Source organism: Lissotriton vulgaris, chromosome 5, assembly GCF_964263255.1.
Source record: "Lissotriton vulgaris chromosome 5, aLisVul1.2, whole genome shotgun sequence".
In the NCBI taxonomy this organism is placed as follows: domain Eukaryota; kingdom Metazoa; phylum Chordata; class Amphibia; order Caudata; family Salamandridae; genus Lissotriton; species Lissotriton vulgaris.
This window is the reverse complement of record NC_141693.1, coordinates 1,774,502,290-1,774,529,425: the sequence shown is the minus strand read 5'-3', so window position 1 is coordinate 1,774,529,425 and position 27,136 is coordinate 1,774,502,290. Positions and strand designations below refer to the sequence as shown.

Below are 27,136 nucleotides of genomic sequence, written 5' to 3'. Positions count from 1 at the left end.
CTTCCTGGTTGGTTTTACCAAGGGTTTTAGTTTTCTTATATACAAATTATTGCTTTTTTATGTACCGTGGGACTCCCACTCCGACGACGGGGAATGATTCAGGCATGTGAATCTATGAAAGATACCCCAATACTGGAGAATTTTCCATCTGCATTTGAAAGTGAAAAACACAGCTGAGGATCCTTTATATTTTTGGGAAATTGATATATTAGCTCTTAGCCATGATGCTGGAATTACCAGAAGTGACAGCATTCTGTATGACTAATGCTAACAGATGTGAGCCAGTCTGCAAATTCACAGTACACATCAGCTGGTATCCCACTGTTCATAGTTACCGTATTGACCAGAGTGGAGCATACAACCTTCATCAGCTTGTCCAATGGTACATGTTGATCAAGGCCAATCAAAGCTTATTCCCCCCAAATCGAGTCAGAATATCAATAAGCTATGTAAACAATTTACCTCACTATGTAAGTAACCTAGAGTAATCTTGTTGAAAAAGTTTAGAATATAAGCGTACCACTATCTATTCTATTTCAGTGAAATCACCACGAGGGGCCCCATCTTCATTAAAGAGGTCATATTTTCAACTAAACCACTTTAACTTTCATAACAAATCCTAAATATTGGTTTCACAATAGTTACCCACTTTAGGAGCAGCATTTGAGTATGCTCTGTCCTCTAGTGAACACAAGACCATAGCCTCAGCATCAAGCCACTCAAGTGGATGTGTAGCAGCCTGAGTGACTCTATAGGCCAACCCGTGGTGAATGACTGGCCATTGAAAAGCAACTGAAGTTGAGCAGGTCAGATAGTGACCCTTCTTTTGCATTTTTCCTTGACAGGGGCACTCAAAAAAGAGTATACTTTAATCTATTAACGGTCAGATCCATAGAACCCCTCCTCACAGCACACCTGCCAACAAACCAGCGAGATGTGTGTTGATTCGGGTACGCTCAACCAGCAAGGGATCTCTGCCAGACTGTAGAGGTCCATCAACCAGCACATCTTGTGAGCAAGGCATACAGTGAACTGTGCAGTCTTCTCTCAAGATCGAGAGTTCCCTTTCTCCCTACCTGCCCCTGGAGCTCCCGACTAGCCAACCATGATCAAACCCGCTCAAGGATAGTGAATATAGCATTACTCTTCTAAAAAACTGTAACTATTATGTGTCATCACAAATAGTTTACTTTTTAGATTTTCATAAACAATGTGTGCCACGCCGTTAAATCAAATAAAATTGGCTTTGTAGTGAGCAGACAATTTCTCGTGAGAAATGTTGTGATCTAGAGTAACTTTGTTTGCTGAGAGTTGTGCATTGGACCTCTATCACCCCTCCAACCTCTATGACGATGAGGCTGCGTTTGAGCGGTCTTTGCTTGGGGAGGAAATCACTGGTGATAGAAAACGATAATGTGTTGTGCAGGTCACTAAACATGTGTGCATGTGTGTCTATCTTCCCATCAATGTTGCCCGGACTTTACTGCATGTCTACTAGTAAGGTCTTCACATCCATCTCTCCTTAGTCAACTTTGTTCACCTGCAGAAAGGAGTGGTCAGTATAGTTGCCTGTTATTTGCAATGTTTTCATGAGTCAAAATGGAGTTTTTACTGTTTTGTGTCTTCTTGCCCATTACTGACCAGGTTACAGAGCAGTGGGACAATGCGAACACCAAGGTAGGCATCTGCCTGGAGGCACAATATGCCAATCACCTCTGCCCGATTATTACTGTGGACGATTGAAGTAGTTCATTAAAAGTATGTTTATACGCAGTGGTTCCCCATTAAGTGTTGGGTACCAGCCCTCTCAAAGATGGTGTCTCACCACTATGTATATACTGTATTATATGTCACAGAGTGGGTTTCAAATTCCAGGCCAGACTCAGTCACATCAGCTCCAAGGATCTGGCCTAGAAGCATGCACACAGGGCACCTGTTCTCTTTTGATCTGGGGCTAGTAACACCTGAAAATAATACTGTGGCAATATTTACTATTTGAAACCATGCTTAAAGGCACAGAATAGGCTGGCTTACATTTGTTAAAATTTTGGATTTGTAAGTCAGATAAATTGGTCTTCCTTGGTATCAAAGGTACCTATATATAATTTAATTTAAGCCTTGCTCTAGCGACATGCAAAGGAGTGGCTCTCCGAACTGATAATTAAAAGGTACTGTAGGGAGACATATCAAACCTGCATTCATTGGATCCTTCTTTAACAGAACTTGGGCCTGGACCGCGTTCAGATAAGTTTCATTCCTGGATTGCACGGATTTAGACATTACCTGTATGGCAGGCAGAAGCCTGTGTCGCCTCTCTCCACCTCTTCTTTAAACTGCTGCACACAGTCGAGGAAAGCTACCATAGCATGGTCGAATTTGTTGTCCCAAAAAAAACGAAGACCGCCAGAACAGTACAATGGGAGTTCCTTAAAAGCAAATGTGCACATGTCTTAACGCTATAAAGTTATGCGAAATACAAAATTCAAGCAAAAACCAGTGCAGTGAAAGAACCACACAGAAAATAGGCATTCATCTTTTACACTTGCATAAAACATAATTTAAAGTTAAAAGACTGCCCAGTATTAGCTCTAAAATGTTTTGAAATAGTTAAGGCTTAGTCCCTAAAAAGCACTGAACTGTGCTGCCAGGCTTTTTTTTGTTAGGAAAACGGACTTTGCACCACTCTGAGCAAGCCTAGAGAGAAAGCTCAGATGAAACAAAGGAGAACTCCACACATCCGCATTCACCTTTTTGACTAAAACATCTCCGCTAAAGAGCCCTCTCACAGGACCAGGTGGGTATGGCAGCGAGGACCCCACGAGGAGCAAAAGCCTGATGATGAAGCATGACACCCTTGTGGGTGTGTGGGGGCACTACTTCCTAAACAGGAAGATCCCCTCACATGAATCAAGTTTCCACCTGAAAACACACACTATCAGGAACACTTACCATACAGTTATTTGCATATTTGTTCTTGGGAGCAAGGGTACTGGACCTCTCTTTAGCTCCCTGTCCAACACCCTTATTGTGTTTTGGACCACAGTGGTTAGTCATATATTCCAGAACAGACAAAATAAATACTGAATTATCACAACTGTAGACACCATGGATGGGGTCAACCATTTCCATAATGGGGCACCTCTGGAGAGCCTAAATGCAGGAAATAATGTTTCCTGCAGTGGAGCAAGAAGCTACTTTCAAAGTCGGCTTTTCAACTTGAGACAGTCGGATACAGAAAGGAAGGAGTATCAAATAAAATTCCCTGTCCTTGTTGACTGTTGCGGCACTACACCAGTCGCTATCTTGCTTCGCAACAAAATGGCCGTGCAGCCTCAGAAAGAAAATGCACATTGATGGGGTGGGGCACGGAGGGAAGCAAGGAGTCTGGCTGCTAGAAGAGCAACTTATTGAGACGAAGCATGTTAAGGGATTGAGCATAATTTCTTTGACTGGCAGGAAGCAATCGTTGTAGCACTGAACTCAGTTATTCAGCATTGAACCCATTGCGGCTTAGAGGCATGACAAATCGCTCAACCGAGAATGCTACACTTTCACAGGTTGATAAAAACTATCTTTAGTCATATTTACTTGAATTTTCTTAAAGGAAGAAATTGAAATAGTTTACCTTTGACTTATCCGAGAGTGATTCTAGGTAAGAGTGACTTCCATAAGGGACAAGCCGATATCTGCCGAAGACAAAAATAAAATAAATGTTCTCATTTTGTCAGAATGGGACATGACAGCGTGTGCAAAGAGAATCATGTCTACCTCTGAAACTGCAGGTTCATCTTGTTGGCAAGGGCGTGCAGCAGCAGGACCGTTTGTCCCCAAGCAGCGTTGATCTCGTTCCACTCAACAGGAACACTGGGGAGGCGCCCCAGCCGGAAGTTATTAATGGTGCCAAACTGCCCACTATGCCTGTGATAAAAAATTACAAGTATTAAATATAGACCAGAGCAATAAGGGTATTATTATTTCACATTTGGAGCAACAAACAAATGGCCAATGCTAGGGAGTGTTTAATAAATAAAGCAGAAACAGGATTGAAATGTTTCATGAAACACATCAATAACACAATAATATCCTTTTAAAAAGCAAATACATTGGCCATACAAGCATTCCACTGCCGAATATGTCACTTTTGTAATGTTCTTAGAAATTCTCGTTAATAGCTTATCATTGATGATAGGAACTACGTTTCTTGCACCAAAGAAGACGCAGACCGCTAGAAAATAGTGCCCCATATTTCTGGGTAGGCAGAAATGTGACTCATATTCAGATGAATCTTTACCATAAAGCATGTGGTGAAAAAGCAAGAGATAGATGTGCTCAAAAGGACAAAGCTTTAAAAAAAATACTTTTCAGTACCAATTTGGCCAGTATTAAGTATCCAACTATGCATGAGCAAAAGTGCAATATATTGCTCATCAAGTGTTTTTGGGAACGAGGGCATTAGAGTAAAGTGTTTTGCACAATAAGGGCCCAATCGGAGTTTGCAAATTTTGATCTCTGCACAAGTAGAGGAAACAGAATATGCAAGGATTATCACACCACGCTGCGTTTCCCTTAGAGATTTCAAGACATTAAACCTGCTTGAAATGTATCTGAGTAAAATCTGCAAAAAAAAAGGCCAAACATGTTAGGTTGATTTGTATAGTGAAATAATCACCCGGGAGGGTGTCCCTGCGTTTGTGAAGGTGTGTGGTCCTCAAGGTGCTTATACAAAGAGCCATGCACATTTGAGTGCGACAATTAAAAAATGTGCATGTTAAGCCTCAGTTTAACCATAAAAATTTGGAGTAGGAGAGTTTTAACACACCCGAGAAATGCTTAACTTTGTAGCTTCGGTATATATCGGCTGTGGCAGACAACACTCCCTAGAGTGACATATTAAGCATCAGAGCCTTTGACTACAATAAAAATGCAGAATAGCAAAAACTGGAAAAAACTAAACTCCAAGATTAACTGCCACCATTACACAACACTAGAACTTATCTTCATCAAATTCTGCCGCTGCTACCTTCAGAAAACCGCTATTTGCTTTTGCAAGCCAGGAAAGAAGCAAGAGTAAATACCAAAATGTTGTTGTTTAAGCAATATCTTCAGTTGTAGGAAATTCTGAAAGCAAGCACACATCAGGGCCGGTCTGGGGAACCATAAGGATCCCTGTCAAAAATGCTCAAAACTCACTTTTTTGCTACCTCCCCCTACTTTCTCTCTTGAAGCTGCCCCACGCGTGCTACAACTCATCTCAGGGAAAGTGAAAGAGGCACCAAGACGATCACTGTGCTTTCAAAACCGGCCGCTAATGACCAAGCCCACTCGGGAAATATCCGGACTGGACGTGGCAAACGATGCAACAGACAGTTGCGTGTTTCAGACCGACATCTGAAATAATGAGTTCCAAACTGAACTCCGTTTAAAGCCTAAGCCCATTACTCCAAACACAAATGTAGGTTGAAAGCTAGGGTTTAGGCACTGAGTTTTCCAAGACACACAACTGAATATAGTAGAACACCTTAAGTCGGCTCGGAGATGGAGGAGCGAACTCCATTACCTTATTCCTCTATGTGAAAAGGATTGCAGTGTGGGTGCATGGGAACATTCCCGTAACAAAAGCAATGGCAATTCAGGACCTGAAAGATAATTTTGTATTCACTCTAAGATGGCCAAGAGCTACATTCCCTTAATGTTATGCTCCTGTTTTATTCTGACATGCCCTTCTACCGCAGAATACTGGAGGTAGCTGCCATTTGGCTGGACATTCCAATGATATGGGTAGGGGACTTTAATTGTTGGTGTTGGGAATGTTACAGATGTTTTCCTGGAAGAGAAATGGGGTGTAAACTCATGATTCCGCTGACAGAGACTTAGGATGGTGAGGAAATATAAATATTGGTCAAGTTGTGTTCCCTAGCGTGTACCCCACCGTCTCCATGTACGAGTTAAAGTGCATGTAACTTCCCTCCTGTACCAGCTATGAAGACGCAAATACATTTGCGTCCAACGTCAACATGTCCTCTTTCAGACCCACCCTGAATGGGTTGGATAGCCCGTTCCTAAGTATACTATGCCAACGTCTTTTTTTGTAGTGTATTCTACATGTTTTTCAGCTCTGGCAAAGTAGGCCCAGAATATCTGCCATCGAGCCTTTTCTCCCTTCTGACTCTGGGAGCCTCAGGCCAGGCTGCCCAGGCTGCCCCCGTACACGTGAACTCTGCCTTACTTCTAGCGCGGCCCAGCGCGTTCAGCTCAGCCTGCTGCCTGCCAAGATTGACTATAACCTTCGAGTTATCTGTTCTGCTCCTCGAAAATACATTCCTGCCTGCTAGCTTCAGTAAACACCCCCTCAGCTACAGGGCCAAAGGGCCAACCTGTCTCCGTGCAAGTAATTCATAGCTTCTGTTGCCATGCTCCCATGGAAGGCCCATGCCCACGCTTCTCATGCAGACACTCAGGCGCTTATACACGCACTCACAGTCAGTATAGAATAACTTCTGCCCCAGAGACCTTTCCGCCCAGATAGCTCAGTTCCTAAACACCAGATATCAGATATGATAGAAGCACAAGTTGATCTGACATGCCAGACTTCTGTCTCTTTCCGTCAGTGCAAATATCAAGCCCCCTGCACCCTCCAGTTTCACGTTTATCACACGTCATGCAGCTGCGCGCGCATCCAAGCTTCCGATTTCTGCTGACATTGCAACATTTCTGTTTAGTGCCACCCCTTTTGTGACACCTATCTGTGACGTTTCCAGCACACGCCTAGTCCACGCCTTCTGATTACGTACCAGTAACACGTGGCTACTGTTATCTTGTCTTCTCTCAGCTGTTACGCCTACTGTACTGTTTTCCATGTCATGAATTAAGTATATAAGCTATGTACTGTCAATAAAATGCAGCGCGCTCTCTCTATCCCTTCTTCCACCCCTGTGGTGGGAAGAATATGATATTCTGGTCTAGACCATTCCTTTTTAAGGAATAAAACCCCTAAGAAATCTAACACCACTGACTCTGTTTTCTTTCTTTCTGATTGAGTTATTATTGATTAAGTACTTACCTGCATAGAAATTACGACGGTAAATTATATATTTACATCATTTTGGCGCCCGAACAGGGACCCCTCCCCCACCTCACGCGCCGGTTGGTGCGTTGTAAACTCTGTCCCCTGCCATCAGTTAGAAGGAAACTACGCGTACCGGCAGGATTTCCTGTATCTCCCTCTGGCCCACGGAGGTGACGAAGATTACGATCAGTACCCAGACGAGGCGGTGAGGAGTGCGGAGGATCCCGACCAGAGCCCAGCCGAAAGAAGCAAGGTCCGAGGTGTCAAGAGGCCCACCAGTTTTCCGAAGTTTTCCGAGGTTTTCCGAAGTTTTTTCCGAAGTTTTCCGAAGTATCGAGTCCAGTCGAGTTTTCCGAGGCCTTCTGTTTCCGTGCTTCCCGGTGAGTACCATTGCTGGGACGTATCTAGACGGGTTTGGGTACACAAGTCCGGTCTGCACTGTTTTAGACAGTGTATCTGTACTGTTTAGCAGTACATCCGTTCTGCACCGCTTTAGCAGTGTATCTGTGCTGTTTAGCAGTACATCTGATATAGGGGGTAGTCATATATGTTTTCAAAATGTCTTTTCATGTGATTAATGTCGTGGTATGAGTGTGACTGTTTCCTAATGTGCATTTATGTTTTCTTGTATAACTAGCTGTATTCAGTATTAAGTAGCAAGGATCGAGCATTCAGTACCAAGTAAACAAGATGCCGTTTTTCAACAAGTTAAAGCAGATAGGAACTAGGAAAGGGATACTAGAGGAAGAAATTCCTATCCCCCCTAGGGACACCCCAGGTAATTTTATGTACAACAAGCATGGCATAGATGCCATATTATATCTCGATTTATGGGCTGACTATACAAAACATCTAGACGAAAGATACAGATGGCCCGTTACCGGAACATGGGATGCCGAGTGCATCATGAAGGTAGAGGAAGCACTATGGAAAAAGAAAGCCAGACAATCTCAGAAAGACGCCATAGAATTCTGGCGTAAGGAATCACATAAACGTGCTGAAAGAACACTACGTAGGGAAGATAGACTTAAAGAATCAGAGAAAGCCCAAGAAAATGAACTAGTTACCGAGGGGATCAGAGTAAAAACTGAACAGATAGACCGCGCACGAAATAATCTCGTAAACGGTATGTATCTCGCGGCCGAGGGTTCACCTGAGGCCATTTCAGAAATACCGAAAGACCTACCGCCCCCATTGGTTCCAACTAAAGTAACTCATAGGACCACTAAAGACATATTCCTGAATTCCTATCTAGAGGATGTAGCACCCGCTTACACCAATCTGCCTGTCCGCGCCCTGCCTAACGACGGGGACGGGGGTGGTAACCCGCCCCAAAACCATATTCTACCAGTATCACGACAGGTTTCCCCTGTTCCACCAGCTCCACCGCTTCCCGTACCTAAAACTGATCCACCGAAACCACTTCTACCTGATCCCACTAAAAGACACATTCAAGTTCAGGTACAGACTCCACAAAGAAATAATGCTCAAACTTCCGCCTCAGGGGGTGCTACCGGGGGTCTTCACACCCCGCCACCGACACGCAGGTTACCGCTTGGGGACTTGCGGAATCCTTTTTCGTTCAAATCACCCCGTCTTGACGTGTTTAAAGAAACGATTTCAGTTTGCAGATATGATCCAGTACCCGGCAAAGACGATATAATGGTGATGGCATCATTACGGTTAAGATCTGCTACTGATTCCCTGCTGTGTTATGCAGGAATGAAGGAGCGCCTAGATAGAATATATGAGTTCATTCAGACTGGGAAAGACCCCGACAGTATTAAGGATGCCATGGAGCGTCAGAAAGTTGACATTCAAGCACAGATACTACGTTTTTTCATAAATTGCCTAATAAGAGAACGAGATAGGCCTGGGACCGACCAGAGTGAATTAAATGCACTAACCAAGTGGGGTCAAAATATATCTGAAGGAAAACACGACAAGGGGACTTGCATAGCCAGTATGTACAAGAAAATTAGAAAAGCAGTGATAGACATACACCAAAAAGAGAAAGAGAAGGCTTCCTCCGAGGGGGAAGAAGAATGTGAAGAACCAGAAGAAACTCTAGACACTATAGCATATGTAGGTAAAGGAAATTACCTTAGGAAAGGCATCCGTCCAGAAAGCAAGAGAGTTCTTTTCTGTGCCTTAACAAACCCAAATTCTGCTGAGCATCAATTCCAGGAAACTGATAAAAGGCTTCGAGATCGAGTAGGGTACCATGTACTCAATTCTATGGATGAACAAGAACTAGCCCGGTCAGCCATATCATGGGCCGAAAATCCAGACATATATAATGATGACACAGTAGCGCAGACATTTCTGAACCTCTCCCCAGACGAGCAGAAATTAGCAGGTGTATACATGATTCAGCACCTTCTCATAAAGTACAGACATCAGCATTCGGATCCAGGTCCCTTACCCGAATTACTAGAAGCGCTACTCATGGATAGATGGAGAGGTCTAAGTACCAAATTAATTCAAATAATTCTAGAACAACGCCGCAGATATGACACTTTCATAAGCTCTGAATATGTTCCTGCTCCGCCCCCAGAAAGAAAAACGTATCACATGCAATGCCTGGGTGGCATTGAAAGTCAGAACCCCTTACGAGAAGTACACCCAGTTATGGGTACGGACAATATCTTGAAACGTGTGTATGTACACACGCCATTGACCAAGTTAGAACTGTTAGAAATGAAGAAACTAGTCCCGAGCCATGATAAAGACCCTGCAGGTTTCCACAGAGAGCTTAAAGACATGTTACTGATGGGGGATTACACATATGATGATATCATGAAAATGTTAAAAGTACTGCTGCCCACGGGCATCTACGAGAAACTAAAGGAAAAAGAATGGGAGGTGGGAGACACAAAGATTGCATGGGCAGAAATAGAAGAGGAAGAGAACAAACGGGTCCCAGGGGTAGGCCTTGGGGACAAAACTAAAGCATTACCAGGTTTAATAGTACAGGTTCTGCCAAGATTATTGGCAACTAGAAAAGAAGACTGGGATGCAATTTCAGCATGTAAACAGAAGCCCGACGAAGATACTAGTGACTTTTATTCAAGATTCGAGAAATGTTTTATTATTAATAGTGGTCTTAAACCAAGTAGCGAATCGTACCCGCATCTTTTTGTATCAAAGTTAGTTGAGAATTCCCTGTTAGCAGTCAAGAATCGTGTATACAAGGTGGAGAGTACATGGCAAGCAAATACGCCATCTCAGATGTTACAAATGTTACAATACCATCAGAATAGAATTAGAGAAGAACAGGATCAAGAACAGAAACGTATGAAAGACACAAAAATGAAAATGTTAGTAGCCCAGTCGGTACATACCGACGGGAATAGAAAGGGTACGACCCAGACAGGTCACGCCGCAGCTCCCGTTAAAGGGACATGCAACTACTGCAAGCAGCCAGGTCACTACGTACATGAATGCCCCGTTCTGAAACATAACATAGCAACAGGTAAAACTAAAGAAAGACCGCATCCGCCTAGACAAGACCATAACCAGCATCAGTCTTCACAGAATTCACAGAACACACAGCCTATACATGCTTCCTCACCTCCAGCACAGACAGTAGCGGTGTCACAGCCACAGCCCATTGCCGCGTCCCAGCAAGTTTCACAACAGATGTACCAGTATGCCCAGTCCGCTTACCCTGATTATCAACGATATACATGAAACAGCCTAGATAGGGAATTTGGCTTGCCTCTTATTGAAATTCCTGTAGATCAAGAAGGTCCGTATGTACACAGTCAAATATTGGGAAAAGACAGAAAGTTTTTAATTGACACAGGGGCAAGCCGCACCACAATAAGTCATAATGAAGTCCCAGGGGCACCCCTCTCAGGCTCACAGAATGTTTCCCTTGGCTTTTCAGGACAGCCCATTGTAAATGAAGTATCAGAACCAGTCCCCCTGGCTGTGGGTCCATTATCACGTGTTACAGACTTGTTACTTACGAAATCATGTCCAGAAAATCTGTTAGGAATTAAAACATTGAAGGCTCTAGGAGCTATAATCTGCTGTTCCCCGGAGGGAGTTAGACTCTTTCTACGGGATTTCAAGGGTCATTATGTTTTGCGAGAATTCGATGTCAGATTGAAAAATGTACCAGATCACCTGTGGGCAAAAGGCCCAACTGATGTAGGTTGTATGCATATCACACCATACTGTGTTACACTCAAGACAGGAGTTGTACTACCCCGAATCAGACAATACAAGTTACCACCCAATGCTGTAGTGGCTTTACTGGAAATCATTGAAGAGCTCATAGCACAAGGAGTGGTCGTAGAGACCGACTCCAATATCTGTAACTCACCCATCATTCCGATTCTTAAACGTACTGATCCCAATGCACCGCCAGTATATCGGCTGGTGATTGATCTTCGAGAACTGAATAAATGCATTATTCCACAGTACCCTGTGGTTCCCGATATCTCATCCCTATTGACTGCTATTGATTCAGAAGCAACGTTCTTTACTGTAATTGACCTCAAGAACGCCTTCTTCAGCGTGCCTATTGATCCAGAGAGCCAATATCTCTTCGGATTCAGTTTAAATGGACGCAGTTTCAAATTTTCACGCGCACCTCAAGGATTCACAGAAAGCCCCAGCATCTATAGCCAAGCACTGAAAAGACAACTCGATTGTATCACAATGCCAGTTAACACCGCATTACTGCAATACGTCGATGATCTGGTGATCACCGCACGAAGTGAGCCCGAATGTGAACAAGCATCACTGACAGTTCTACATTTTCTGGCAGACAAGGGACATAAGGTGTCTCCTTCGAAGCTACAATTCTGTGTTCAGCAAGTTGTGTACTTGGGTCACTTGCTGTCCAAAGTGGGGAGACAGCTCACTCCCGATCGCATTCAGTTAATTGCAAATATGCCACAACCCCAGACACAAAAAGAAGTGCGGGCCTTCATAGGCCTCACCTCGTACTGCAGACAATGGATTCCTCAGTATGCATTTCTAGCTAAACCACTCATTCAGTTAACAACGCAGGAGGCAGCAACCTCGACTGTCCTTCCTTGGACTCAGGAACATACACAAGCCTTTGAGGAATTAAAGAAAGCATTATGCCAAGCACCAGTTTTAGCGACACCATGTTACAGCAAACCGTTTACACTTTTTGTTACAGAACGTGATGGTACAGCGTTGTCTGTCCTCACCCAGGATCAAGCAGGTTCACATAAGCCTTGCGCTTATTTTTCAAGTACATTGGATTCAGTAGCCCAGGCACTCCCTGCGTGCTTAAAGTCAGTAGCAGCAACAGCATTAGCAATCAGACAAAGCGATTCAATTGTTTTAGGTCATCAGTTAACCGTACAAGTTCCACATTCTGTTGAGGTTCTTTTAAACAGAACCCAGACTCAGCACTTGACTATAGCACGACTGACAGGTTACGAGTTAACGTTATTCCAACCACACATAGAGATCAGACGCTGCAGCATTCTGAACCCCGCAACACTGTTACCTACAATTATGACAGATCCTGCCCCGCATGATTGTATAGAAATCATTAATGCAGTAACAAAGCCACGACGGGACTTAACAGATGTCCCACTGACAAATCCAGACCTGACACTTTATGTGGACGGTTCATGCATGAGAACAAGTACAGGAGAATTAGTGGCCGCGTATGCAGTGACCACTGAAACTGAAGTTAAAGAAACACATCGTATTGACACACTGTCTGCTCAAGCAGCAGAGCTCATCGCTCTGACCCGAGCTTGTATACTAGCCAAGAACAAAAATGTTAACATATACACTGATTCCCGTTATGCGTTCGGAGTCGTACACGACTTCGGAATGTTATGGCAAGAACGAGGTTTCCTGACCTCTCATGGTGCCAAGATACAACACGGTCCCCTCATTCAAGCACTGTTAGAAGCAATACATCTGCCCTCAGGCATATCCGTCATGAAGTGTAAAGCACATACTAAGGTCACAGATTCTGTTTCCCAGGGTAATGACCTGGCAGATCAGACAGCGAAACATACAGCATTAACTCACACTCAGACAACTGACATGACAAAGACAATAGGACCGACAAATTGTATGACAGTTAGGGATCCCGCACTAGATGTTATCGATATTCAGACACATGCTACCCCAGATGAAATAAAGAAATGGATTGAACTAGGAGGGATCCAGACAGATCAAGGTTGGATGACAAAGGGAAAATCTACATGGTTTCTCCCCGACTCTATGGTTCAAGTCATAATCAATACAGCACATAGTCCAGCACATCTAGGGGAAAAAGCAATGTTAGACAGTTTACAAAATCTTTGGAATAATAAACACTTACGAGCAGCCGCAAAACAGAAAGTGCGTACTTGCATGATCTGTTGTCAGTTCAATCCAGGTAAAAGCGTCCCTGTAGAGCAAGGTGGATTTCATCCTCCCGATCATCCTTTTGAAGTCCTCCAGATGGATTATATCCAGATGGACCGATGTCGAGGATTTAAATATGTCCTCGTAGTTGTTTGTGCACTGTCCCGTTGGACCGAAGCCTACCCAGTCCCAGATTATACTGCTCCGACCACTGCCAAGCAGCTGGTTCGTGAATTCTTCCCACGATACGGCATGCCTCGTGTCGTGTACTCAGATAACGGTCAGCCATTCTCATCTGAATTAATGAAGCAGGTTTCCTTGCTGCTAGGATATCAGTGGAAATTCCATTGTGTCCGACATCCCGAAGCCGCAGGCCTTGTAGAAAGGCATAATCAGACACTAAAGACACGTCTTGCTAAAATATGTCAAGAGAAAGGGGTCGACTGGATAGTCGCCCTGCCAGTGGCACTGTTCTACATGAGAATGGTTGCCCATTCAAGATCAGGACTATCCCCGTACGAAGTGGTCTTTGGTAGACCACCGAATATGTGGGGGACGCCCATTCCTAAAAAAATTACCGATGTTGATTGCAATATGTTGACAGATTACCTTGCCTCCTTGATGTCTGCACTCCAATCATGTCGTTCACAGGTTGCCGCTGCCTTCCCTGACAACACCGATGTAAAGCCACACGATGTCCATCCAGGGGATCTGATCCTTATAAGGAACTTCGACCGAAAAAGTCCGTTGGAGCCCCGCTGGAAATCACCGAAGACCGTTCTACTTACTACGAGGACAGCGGTGAAGGTTGAGGGCAGGAAGGGGTGGGTCCACATGAGCCATGTGAAGCTGTGTAATGAACTGAAATCCGACCCAGGCTCATCCACCCCTTCCAAAGACTGTATCAAGCCCAGTGACTTTGAAGTTTCCAAACGAGGGAAAACTCCCCAAGAAGAGTATAAACTCAAGCTTCGATCTAGCAAGTCAGACAGTTTAATTGTTTAAGTCCTCCCCTAGGTGAATCGGTTAAATAGTTTCTGACATGTATCCCCTAGATCGAAATAGAGAGAGAGAGAGAGAGTTCAAGAAACGTACATACTGCAAATCACTGCGTAGTCACTGTATAGTGACTTTATTAATCATGTTTTTTCTAAGTATTCTGATAATTATTGCAAGCGTACTTCTCCCTATCTATTGCCCTATTTTCAAGAATGGACAATCTGCTTATAATGTTTCTGCTGAACACTCTTTTAGCGAGTTACCTCCACACGAACTCTCCTACAGACTTGCGCTGCGCAACAACACATTCATTAGTATGCTGCATCATTCCCATCAGACTAACAATGCTACAGACTGCTGGATATGTGGCCGACTCCCTCCCTACCAGAATTACAAGGGAGCTCTGCCCCTCTTTCCGTACCCATTCACTCACAATGGCTCCTGTGGGGCATGGTTTAAAATAATTAATTCCTTAGATCCTGATATTGCCGTTTTCGATGGGGGCTGGGTTTGGGGAAACTTGAACTTGGTCCTGCTCGCGTCTGTTACCCTGATAAGGAGGGACTCCCCACTCGAATAGGAACTGATCTAGAAAATGAAGTATATGGATTAGGTAATTACACAATTAGCCTTATGATCCTTACTGTTGAATCCGAGGCTGCACCAGTCCTGCCCGCTATGCTAGTATTACCAGTCACTGGTAAACTATGTGTCAGAAAGAAAGGTTCAGTACACTTAGGTCATAGTAAATGCACTACTGTGGTCGAATTCAGTGATCATGGTAAATCATCCTTCAAAGCTATCAGTCACTCTTATTTTGTTTGTGGTCATACCGCATACATACGTCTGCCTCCAGATTGGGATGGTACTTGTTATATTGCATTCCTTCTGCCACCTGTTTTTCTAGCTCCTCCTGATTACCACAGAAACACAAATCTAGTAAAGAATAGACTCCGAAGAGATCTTCCGCTTGTCGACTATACAGAAACGGCATGGGAACAGTACACCGATTTTAATAAGGGATTCTTTTTCTTTTTAGGCCCCGTCCAAAACAGTAAATTAATACGTAGATTAACTAGAACACTTGAAGCTGTAGTACATGAAACTGCCTCCGCCTTAGGTAACCTAACAGAGGAGCAATCTGCTATGCGGGTTGTTGTCCTTCAAAATCGTCTTGTTATTGACGTCATCTTGGCAGATAGAGGTGGAGCCTGTAAGGTCATCGGGTCAAGTTGCTGTGTTTTCATTCCACAAAACGCGCCATCTGTATATCAAGCTATTACCCGTCTGCATAAAATTGCAAATCAGATACATCAGAATCCAGGCTCCTGGACTTGGTCCGGTTGGTTCTGGACAACGTTAACTGCTTGGGGATGGAAGATCCTATCCTTCCTAGGTTTTGGCCTTGTCATAGTATTCAGCTGCTGCCTGTGCCTACAGTGTGGGCCGGCGATATGTGGACTGTGTGCCACATCATGCATTGAACATTCCAGTTTTCTCTCAAATAGACAACGGAAGAGAGACGAACAAATTATGTTACAAGAACAAACTGATCAATTTATGATGATTGATATATCATGAAGGGTCCGTAGGGAACAAGGAGGGAATGAGGAAATATAAATATTGGTCAAGTTGTGTTCCCTAGCGTGTACCCCACCGTCTCCATGTACGAGTTAAAGTGCATGTAACTTCCCTCCTGTACCAGCTATGAAGACGCAAATACATTTGCGTCCAACGTCAACATGTCCTCTTTCAGACCCACCCTGAATGGGTTGGATAGCCCGTTCCTAAGTATACTATGCCAACGTCTTTTTTTGTAGTGTATTCTACATGTTTTTCAGCTCTGGCAAAGTAGGCCCAGAATATCTGCCATCGAGCCTTTTCTCCCTTCTGACTCTGGGAGCCTCAGGCCAGGCTGCCCAGGCTGCCCCCGTACACGTGAACTCTGCCTTACTTCTAGCGCGGCCCAGCGCGTTCAGCTCAGCCTGCTGCCTGCCAAGATTGACTATAACCTTCGAGTTATCTGTTCTGCTCCTCGAAAATACATTCCTGCCTGCTAGCTTCAGTAAACACCCCCTCAGCTACAGGGCCAAAGGGCCAACCTGTCTCCGTGCAAGTAATTCATAGCTTCTGTTGCCATGCTCCCATGGAAGGCCCATGCCCACGCTTCTCATGCAGACACTCAGGCGCTTATACACGCACTCACAGTCAGTATAGAATAACTTCTGCCCCAGAGACCTTTCCGCCCAGATAGCTCAGTTCCTAAACACCAGATATCAGATATGATAGAAGCACAAGTTGATCTGACATGCCAGACTTCTGTCTCTTTCCGTCAGTGCAAATATCAAGCCCCCTGCACCCTCCAGTTTCACGTTTATCACACGTCATGCAGCTGCGCGCGCATCCAAGCTTCCGATTTCTGCTGACATTGCAACATTTCTGTTTAGTGCCACCCCTTTTGTGACACCTATCTGTGACGTTTCCAGCACACGCCTAGTCCACGCCTTCTGATTACGTACCAGTAACACGTGGCTACTGTTATCTTATCTTCTCTCAGCTGTTACGCCTACTGTACTGTTTTCCATGTCATGAATTAAGTATATAAGCTATGTACTGTCAATAAAATGCAGCGCGCTCTCTCGATCCCTTCTTCCACCCCTGTGGTGGGAAGAATATGATATTCTGGTCTAGACCATTCCTTTTTAAGGAATAAAACCCCTAAGAAATCTAACACCACTGACTCTGTTTTCTTTCTTTCTGATTGAGTTATTATTGATTAAGTACTTACCTGCATAGAAATTACGACGGTAAATTATATATTTACATCAATGGGCTAAACCATGTCGAGGTGTGGTGAGAGCAGTACACGAGACCGGACATATTCCCTTCATTCACCCCCACACTGCTCAGGATAGTATAGATCATAGTTAGTCAATGAGTCCAAGATACATGCTCGGACTGTTGTCATTTGGATAGGATTACCTCTGACTATTTCTCGCTTTGTATGCAATACAAGAGGAGATACCGAACTAGTGTTTGTACCTGAAAACAAAGAGGGGTGTCTCTGTAAGAACCTGCCTTCCGTAAAGTGACAGGTAAAATCCTGTCAGATTGTTTTTAAAAATAACTGTGATATTGCGGCCCACAGGGTAACTGAATGAGATGCCATCAAGGCTGTAAAAGCCGGTATCAAGAAAGCATATGGGGTAAGTGAGCAACTGAAAGTGGAGAGAAAGTAGAGAAGAAAATCACTGACCTGGATAATTAAGTTGCTCAAAAGCCTGAATCAGGGGCAGAGTTAATGAACAGTTATGAGAAAATATTGTGAATTATATGTGCACCCGGATTAAATTCTAATACTAGTCCTACAGACGGATGTTACACAAGGAGCAAGATAAATCAGACACATAGCTTGCCACATTATTGTGAAGAAAGACACAGAGATCCCTTATAACCATTATTGATAATAATAATAGGGTAACGGTTTCTTAAAATAGTAAATAATGTTTTCAGGGAATATCTGAAAACATTGTATATGAAAAATGAGATTGCTAACCCGCAGAAAATAAGTATCGAGAGAAAGTAGAACTGGCTTGGCTCACTCAAGAACAAGGAGAGCAAATAACTGGCCCATTGGGTAAGGGGGAGCTATTGAAAACTCAGTGCTTTGATAGACTCCATGGGGAGTTTCACCAGGCCTTCTCTGAAGTACTGCTGGGAAAGCTATTGAAGGTTTGCAATGAAGCAGTAGAAATATGCCGTCTACTGGATACCAAGAGGGAGGTTCAGGTTGTGGTAGATCTCAAACCAGTGAAAGAAGCTGAAAAGATAAGGCCGACGACCACTACGCAGTGACGTCCCTGAATTTCGAGAAAGCATGTGATACTGTTCGGTTGAAATTTAGGTTTCAAGTCCTTGAGAAATACAAAAAGAGTTGGCTGTGTCTAGTGTTTGAAAGCTGGACCTTTGGAAGGAGTTCTGGTAGAGAATGGTGTGTCTTGTCTCTGGAAGCTGGACCTTTGAAAGGGGCACCTGACGGGGATAGTCACTATGAAATATATTATTTGCTTTGCATACATACAAAGACCCCATAAAAGAGTACATAAAATCATATCATACATATACATTCCATAGAATATTAATACGTTTAAATCAATTAAAAGACAGAAGCATCCAGTTCAAATATCCTGAATATTACCTATGGGTCATTTCTTAAACTAAGTTGTTTCGCATGCATGTACAATCCACAGACAAGCATATGTAAAAATGTTTTGAAAGTTATGAAGTTTACCATACCACATGCTAAGACTCAAAAAGCAAAACTTTCCTTAAATGAAGGGACTTCATAAAATATATTCTGTAAGTGCAACACAGACCTCCGTTGATTCTAATTTTTGTAGGTAAATAAAAGCAGGCCTGCATTGGTCAAACTTCTGAATCACTGCTTGACAAAACTAGATTGAGGATATTTGGAACATTTGCACCCAAATATATAGTGCTTTACAAAGATACCCCAGGAATAATGGGTCCTGATCCAGAGCTTTATATTATTTAAGTATCTGAGATGGTGCGGATTTTAAGGCTGCTGGTGTGAGGAACAGATTCATTGTTGGTTCTGCCAGTCCAGGCACAAGAAGAAGTAGTGGTTGTGATGCCGAGCTGTGATGAAGTTAGAAAAATTACAGAGGATGTGGCAGTGGGCGTCAGTATATCTATACTCAATTTCATAGAACCTCTGATAAAAACTTCTTTAAAAGTTAAGAGGTTATCCACAGGGGAAATCTGTGTTGGGGGAGGGGGGAGCTGAGAAAGTCCGAGAGCAGTCTCTCGCTGATGATCTCAATGTAGTGGACCAAGATGGTGTTCGTCTGTGCCTGGTGCAAGATCGGGAACTTCTGGACCTTGATCTTGTCCTAGACCTTGATTTAGGGTGGTGACGGCCAGGACTTCTGGATCGTCGAGATCTTGGTCTCTTACGTGGAGTAACTTTTGCAGCAGACATAGTAGGTATGGATGCAGTACTTGGAGAGAACCGAGGTGAAGCTGTTCTCTTTGAAGATGGAGTACGAGGGCCAGAAGGCGAATATGCCTAAGAATATTCTGAGCTTGATGTTGCTGGCACTGGCATGGTCTTCTAGTTATCCTGGAGAGGTGAACAGGCAACTGAGATCTGGACCTTGAAGGTGATCGAAGGAGTGATGACTCAGACACCATGCGTACATCAGATATCTGAGACTTTTCCGCTACATTTCGCTGTCGACTTATTTTTTACGCCGTATGTTATTTAAATCTCAACGCCAACTGAGTCTTTGACACCAATGCTGGAAGCGCAGGTTGCTCTGACGCCATGTGCTTAAACAGATGACGTTAAGGAGCAGACATTGACCTTGGCGGTGTGGAGTGCCTCAACCTAGCAGAAGGACCCGGAAAAAATTAACAGACCTGTCACCTATTGGGAATGATGGGATACAGGGGGTACTGTAAGGACTTTAAAGGAACAGAGCCAGTTTTTGTATGCTTACTCTTTCAATGCAGCCTCTTGGTTACCAATGCCTCGTATTCCCTTACAGTTTTACTTTTAAATAAAGGTTTTGGAGAAGGCCTCCTATAGGCCGATGTCTTTCTTGGCATGAACTGCCCTGATGCTATGGTTTTAAAAGAAAAGTAAATGGTCCCGGTGTGTGGGCAGGACTATTCGGTGCTTATGACTATGGATAAGGATGCCCTGGAAGAGAATCTGAGAATAGATAAGCGTATCACCACAAAGATTGTTATTTAACATGTTCTTCTGATGGATAGTTCTAACTGCAGATTACTCACCTTTAGAGTAGATACCCAAGAAGGCCCTCCCAAAAGGTGGAGGGCCTGAAGAGTGGAAACCAACCAAAGAAGTTCTGCAGGAACTAAATGACCCTTTATGCAGACATAGGTGTCAAGGGAGTAGTGCTCAGTGAATTGGAGCACTGTCGCCAACGTGGCAACTTGACAAATGTTCAAGACAGGAAGTCTCCATGCTAATACAGTCATTGGGGATTTTAGCTCTGGTGGAAAGGACCTGGAGGCAATCAGGAAACTCCCTCTTGGTAGCAGTGTAGCACGCCTTTATGCATAGGATGATCGGACTTGACAAACTTCGCTTCTGTAACTCCTTTCTTTTTCTGGCACCAGGAAAACTAACGAAAAGCTCATGGTCACTACAATACTCCTTTGTGGATTCTTTGCAGAAGCTTAACGTTCTCTAGGGATCAAGCCAATGGAGTATTTTCTTTCGAAGGGTCGGGTGGAGAGAATCTTTGGTAGGGTGAAGGATAGTCCCATGTGAAATGGTGATACCACTTTAGGCAGAAAGGCGGCTAAAGTCTTCAGTACCAAATTTTCACCAATGAAGGTAAAGTACAGAGGTTGCACTGAAAGCGCTTGCAGTTAACTAACAGCAGGCAAAAGTTACAGCAATGGGAAAAACCTTCTTGACCGTCAGGAGCCACAAGGCACAGCTGTGCATGACTTGATGGTGTGCACATGAGAAATGCGAGGGTAAATTAAGATAACATTGAGGAACGACTAAGGGTTACAGGTAAAATATGTGTTAATTTTTTCAGAAAAGGCGTCACAAAGAAAAGGCGTCACAACAGGTGTAGCAAACATACCAAGCATTAGCAAAGCCAAAGGGTCTAGCCTATGCAAAAGCTTTGGCAATGTCTTTATGCCATGTTGTAGAGCAGCACGGCTCTTGTGCATTATGGCTATTTGTTAGAAAAAAGCGATACGACATGGCCAGCGCAGGCATTGCGCAGCACGTTTTTTTCTCTTATTGTGGGTGGCAACGCAGACAACGGGAGGAAGGGAACGGCAACACGAACATGAGAGGAAGACAGGGACTGATCAACATGACAGAAAAATAAAGCATTATGACGTGGGCGCGTCATAGACCTTTTTTTTCTAGCAGGTAGGGGTGGGAAGGAAAGAACCAACATGGACAGGGGGAAGAAGCAACATACAATAGGGGGTTAGAGGGGAAGAAGCAACACGTACAAGGGGGGTGGGAATGAGTAGAAGCAACGTGGAAAACTGGGAAGGGAAGAAGCAACACAGATAAAGGGGCAGAGAGGAAGAAGCAACATGGTCAACAGGGGGTTGGGGTTGGGTGTGAGGGGAAGGAACAACACTGACAATAGGGATTGAGGTGGGAGGGTAGCAACACAGACGGCAAGAGTGGGAGGTAGAAGAAGCACCATGGACACAGGAGCGGTAAAGTGCAGAAGCAACACAGAAAGAAACACCACAGGGTACAGAAGAAAGAAGCAACACGGGGGGAAGGAGGAAAGAACAAAGAAAATAGTCTCTTAATCACAATGGAGCAATCAGTTCTTGGTCCATGCTCTAGACAAAATTGAGGAAGTGAAGCCGGCACACGCTGGCCATTTAGGAAGCAGCATTTAAGAGTAACCATGATCCCAATAATGGTAAGCAATGGACGCGCTCCAAGCCCCTTGTTGTATACAAACGTTCTCTCCAATGACATGGCTTACAAGGCGGAAAGCGTTGACCTGTAACATTTAACTGCGCCGAAATGCAAAGCCTTTTTGGGCTATTGGCAAAAAAACAATAGTTCTTCTAATAGCTTGGCATTTAAGGGATTAAGGTTATGTCTACACCAAGCCACAAACTTATTCCTGCGCCCAGAATAAATGGATTTGATTGAGGGGTGCAAATGTCAGGCACAGGAGTTCTGGATACCATTCTCTCCGTGCCCAGTCCAGGACTAAGATGACTTGGGCCCAGTCTGTCAAACATTCATCTGAACTTGAGGCAGGAGAGGTAATGGTAGGAGTGCGTAAAGGAAGGCTATGTTCCATCGCAAACAGGATGCATTTCTAATGACATTCCACCAGCGTGCAGTAGTTTCAACGCTGCGTTTCCTGGCAGTGATAAAAAAATAGATAGCTAAGGGTATGACCACTGGTCGAAGATGTCCTCAGTTTTCCCGGAAAGAAGACATTATTCGTGATCCACCAGCCAACGCATGTTCAGTTGGTATGCTCTGGCATTCAGAAATCTACACCAGGCAGTTAGTCACCAAACAAATCCACTGAGGATCCAGCCACTTCCAAAGGCACAAGGCCTCCTGGCACAGAATCCTAAATGCCACCTGCCTTGCTGATCAAAGTACCAAATAGCAGGTGTGTTTACTATGAGAGCCTGCACCAGCCTCCCTATGATGGTTGGTAGGAAGGCTTTTGAGGCCACGCGGATAGCTCGAAGATCTAATAGGTTGATGTGGAGCAGGCAGATCTGGACCAAGCAGACAGATGTAGACCACAGACCCCCAATTTCTACCTCTCTCAGGACTCCCTTCCAAACCCAGAGATGATGCATCCATCACTAGGGAGAATGCTGGGTGGAGTAAGGAGAGCAGCCAGCTGCAAATGAAGTTGGTAACCATTTCCCACAACTGAAGGTACTGAGCCAGCTCCTTCGAGATACAGAAGCTGTTGGAGTTTAGCCAACTGAAACCTCAACAATAGGGAACACATGTGCCACTTGGCACACAGAAGGAGGAGGATGCACAAGGCTGGTAGTCCAAGAAACATTTGAATCATCCTTATTGAGACCCAGGACTGAGCCTGAAACATCATGTTCATATCCTGATTTGACTTGCTGGTGGTGGTGAAACTTTCTTGAACGCCACTGTGCCCAGGATAGCCCTTATGAAGGGGATTCACTGTATAACCACCAGGTGGGACATTGGTATGATAATAGAAAAGGTCAGGAATAAACAGAAGAGTAACTGTCACTCGTAGGTGCTCTCCAACTGATTGTCTTGCCTGTCTGTGTTTTATGCTATTGAACAACTGTTTTTTTCCTGAATTGTTTCTGCTCATGTAAAGCGCTCTGATACCCCCAGGTCTAGCCAGCGCTATATAAAACCTTTCAAATAAATAAAAATAAATTGTGGAGTGTGTGCCTTCAGCAGCCGGTCTTAGAGGTACAGGAATAAAGGTACATGTATCCGTAACTTTCGAAGATGAGCTGGGACCACTGTCAGCAACTTTGGGTTAACACCCAGGTGTAGACGATTCGATCTGAGATAAGAGAGAACAGTTGCACCCATCCAAGTGTGATGGCTGACCACTATACTGGTCTTCTACAACAGCCAGCAAGAACATGAACCGGGTGTGTGTTTAGCAGCCCAGAAGGAAGAATTAATTCAAAACTGCAGTCTGTGGTTCCCAAATGGTCAATACATTTGCATTCCCTGTCTGGAATAGCACAAGAGAAGCCAGTCTTTGACTGGTGAAAGACGATGAAGGGAAGCTTGTGTTTTTGTCTGGTGAGGCTTTGCAGGACTGGGGATGGAACAAGTCTGTCGCAGATTATGCCTCACATGTGCCCAAAACTGTCCAGTAGTAAGTTATTTGAGCCTGTGGAATGTGCCCCTTCGGATATGTTTCATTTCTGCAACTGATAAGCAGAATGGCAAGTTTCTTGTACTACATACATTTGTCTGTGTACTATGCAGATGTAAGATTTAAACCATTTGTGATGGAATATTTTAGTTCTGCAAATATTCTATCTTGATATTTCTCCTTTGGACTTGGCTTAATCCTCTAGGGTGCAGAATTTTACAAACTTAACACAATTTCGTTATTTCAACCTCATTAAACCTCTTCTCATACACCTAAATATTCGCCAAGTTCTATGCTGTGGCTTGCAACAAAGAATGCAACTACCCCATACACAATATCTGATTGTAATATGCTTTTAGGACATGATTTAATGCTTTGCAAGCCAAAACAATGCAAATCAGTGATGCAAACTGGCACCACGAGCCAAGCCTTTGTAGGTATATTGGCTGCCCCCATATTAAAAAAGTTGTACCAGATGTGAAAAGTGGCATTGAACACATTTGTTTTCTTCAGTTTGTCGAGTTGGAACTGGGCGTATCGCATCTGGTTGTCCACGCTTTTGAGGTCATCGTCAAGCTCCAGCTGCTGCCTCTTAAATTCACTGTACTCCTTCTGATACCTGAAAATGTGAACAGAAAAAGAAGAAATGTTCTTAAGCCAGTTGGAAATCATGAAGGTACATAATTCTAATATACTTTGAACTGGACTTTCAGCTAAATACCAAATTGCTCTTTTACTGCTTTTTGCTCTACGTTGAATCCCAACACTAATCTTTTTCAATATTACTATTTAACAGTCGCTGGAAATGGTTTAAGTTGAGATCATTGTCATATTGGGTGACAATCTATTGTCATACATGGGTCACCTCTGCAGGTATAGCAGAGCACACATTTTCCATTTCTGAAAGCCAAATCAATAGATAGCTTTAACTGGGTGCATTACTAATAATAGCCTTTGAAGAGGATAGAGTTGAAATAAGAGGCCAATGTCAACTCGTACAGCTCACTTTTCTCTAATTACACATTTTCTGGACTTAAGTGGGCAGTGTATCAGCTGAGGGTAGCCCATGAGCATCAGTCCTATTTTATGTATGGAGCAGAGCTAAAGACACAAACTGTTGACTCAAAGATTGAGCACTTGACATTTCTAAAAAGAAAAAGAGGCATCAAGAAATTACTTCAGTTGGACAAATAAAAACAAGGATTGGCATAGCCAATAGGTCTTGCCTTTGGAACATTATAAGTATTTAGTTATGCAGTACAATATCCTTGGTGCAACAACATCAACTGTTACATGGCTAAACACCTATAAGGTCCCCAAAGGCAAGACCTATAGGCTATGCCAATGCTTGTTTATTTTAGAACATTCTACCCTTAGTTGGTGAGTGAAAAGGAGGATAGACAGATGGATTGAAAGTGTGGGTGGATGAAAGTGTGGGTGGATGAAAGGATGGATGAGTGAGAGGATGGGTGAGTGAAAGGATAATCGGAAGAACTGATGGATGAGAAACTGGTTGGTGAGTGAAAGGAATTAATGGATGGATGAAAGGGTGGATGGAAAAATGAAAATGGATGGATGAGTGAAAGCATGGATGGTTGAGTGATTGGGTGGAAGGCAGAGCAAAAGGATGGATGAATGGATGGCTGAGTGAAAGAATGGGTGATAAAAGAGTGAAAAGAAAAATGGTCAGATTGAGTACAGGGATGGATGACAAAGGACGGATGAGTGAAAGGGTGGATGAAGAGAAGGATAATTGAAAGGATGGATAGATGGATGGATGGATGGATGGATAGGTTTGGAGATGGATGCATAGGTGTGAATATGGATGGTCAGAAGGACGGAATGGTGAAAGACTGAATTATAGTGGACCGCAGGGGACATCTGTTAGTAATTAGCATGGCCCCGCTTGTTGTCTGTTTGCAGCCTCAGAAGAGGTAGTGAGGGATTTAACCCACAGCTTCTCTCATTTCCACAATGGTCTCTTAATATTGTCACTAAACAGCAATGTCATGATTTCGCTCTTTGTAACAGCCCTTGCCGATGCAATATTATCTATTTGATCTGGAAACATGTTTTGTTAATTTAATGTCTGCTGCAAAATTTGCAGATGGTGTGTGTAGAAGTGCGGCAAATTCATATTTAAGGGGGACAAGCAAGACTTCGGAATTGCTTTTTTGCCAGCGGCCTTGTATATAAAAGAGCTTCTAGTCTTGCAAAAGAATTGACATTTGAATAGTGCCAGATTTTACAGTTCGTCTGCCAGCAGTTAACACCTTAGCTGCGGGGCCGATCCCCCCCGGTGCTGGACATCCCTTAACTGGGTGTGGTCATGACGGAACCATTCCGTCATCAGCACAGCTCAACCGTAACTGATGACGGAATGGTTCCGTCACCAGCATCGAAGGGGTTAAGCAGAAATATTTGATGAATATAATTTTCAGAATACGATATCTGCTTCTGCAAAAATGAATGTCCGTTAGTGTTGGAGGACTTGTCGATACACATCGAGAGTATTGTGCCTCAAAAGAGGTTGTGGGAAGGCTTTAGCACAGTGTACAGTTAAGGAAAGCATCAGGCTTCAAAGTGAAGTAAATGCCAGAAGATGCAATCAGCATCTGCAGCCATTGTGCATGGATGTAGCAACCGTATGCGAATGATCACACATATATTTTAGATTGGGGTACATAAGGGGCTTGATACTGAACAGCCAGCCAAGTTTCACTGGCTTATTTTCAGACAAAAACAAAAAAGATAGCCTGCTGCCACTACAAGACCCCAGGCATAGAATTGTATCGTTCCATTTAAATAAGAGCACAGACTGGTAGCTGAGAATTTGGGCAATCCTTGGGCCGTTATAAAGCTATAACACTGGATGGGAAAAGGCAGAATGAGCAATGCTTATTTGATAATCGTAAGACAAATCAGATTTTAGCAACAAAGCTAACAGAACCACGAGTGACATTTTAGAATCTGTCAGCTCTTTTAAAGCACTTGTGCTTGTGGCAGCATCTACCTTGCTGGGAGAGAGCAGCCGCGCGCGCAGCCGCGCTGATTTGAAACAGATGGGCCCTGCGCGCTGCTGCTCGCTCCCGCAAGGTGGATGTCGCCACAAGCATGAGTGCTGGAAAAGAGCTGACCGATTCCAAAAAGTCATCTCCTAGAGCACCGCATATGCGCTGCCTAGGCGAGACCTAAAAAAGAACTACTGAATAAATGTACCCAATGCACAGGCAAAGTACTGGAGAGACTGCAAATTAAAGTAATATTTCAACACCACAAACTTATGCTGTTTGCATATTTGGCTTTT

The 27,136-nt window shown here is 43.8% G+C and overlaps 1 protein-coding gene across 5 annotated transcripts in view; it reads right to left on the bottom strand.

The window, feature by feature from the left end:
• Positions 1-27,136, bottom strand: part of BECN1 (beclin 1) — a 188,763-nt gene that overhangs the window by 17,793 nt on the left and 143,834 nt on the right. For all 5 annotated transcript variants that reach the window (XM_086924085.1, XM_086924084.1, XM_086924086.1 and 2 more), the window contains exons 8-11: positions 24,302-24,448; positions 3,769-3,918; positions 3,626-3,686; positions 2,284-2,426 (exon numbers count right to left, since the gene is read on the bottom strand). In XM_086924085.1, coding sequence (XP_086780211.1) covers positions 2,284-2,426; positions 3,626-3,686; positions 3,769-3,918; positions 24,302-24,448 — 501 coding nt within the window. The remainder of the gene's footprint in view (positions 1-2,283; positions 2,427-3,625; positions 3,687-3,768; positions 3,919-24,301; positions 24,449-27,136) is intronic.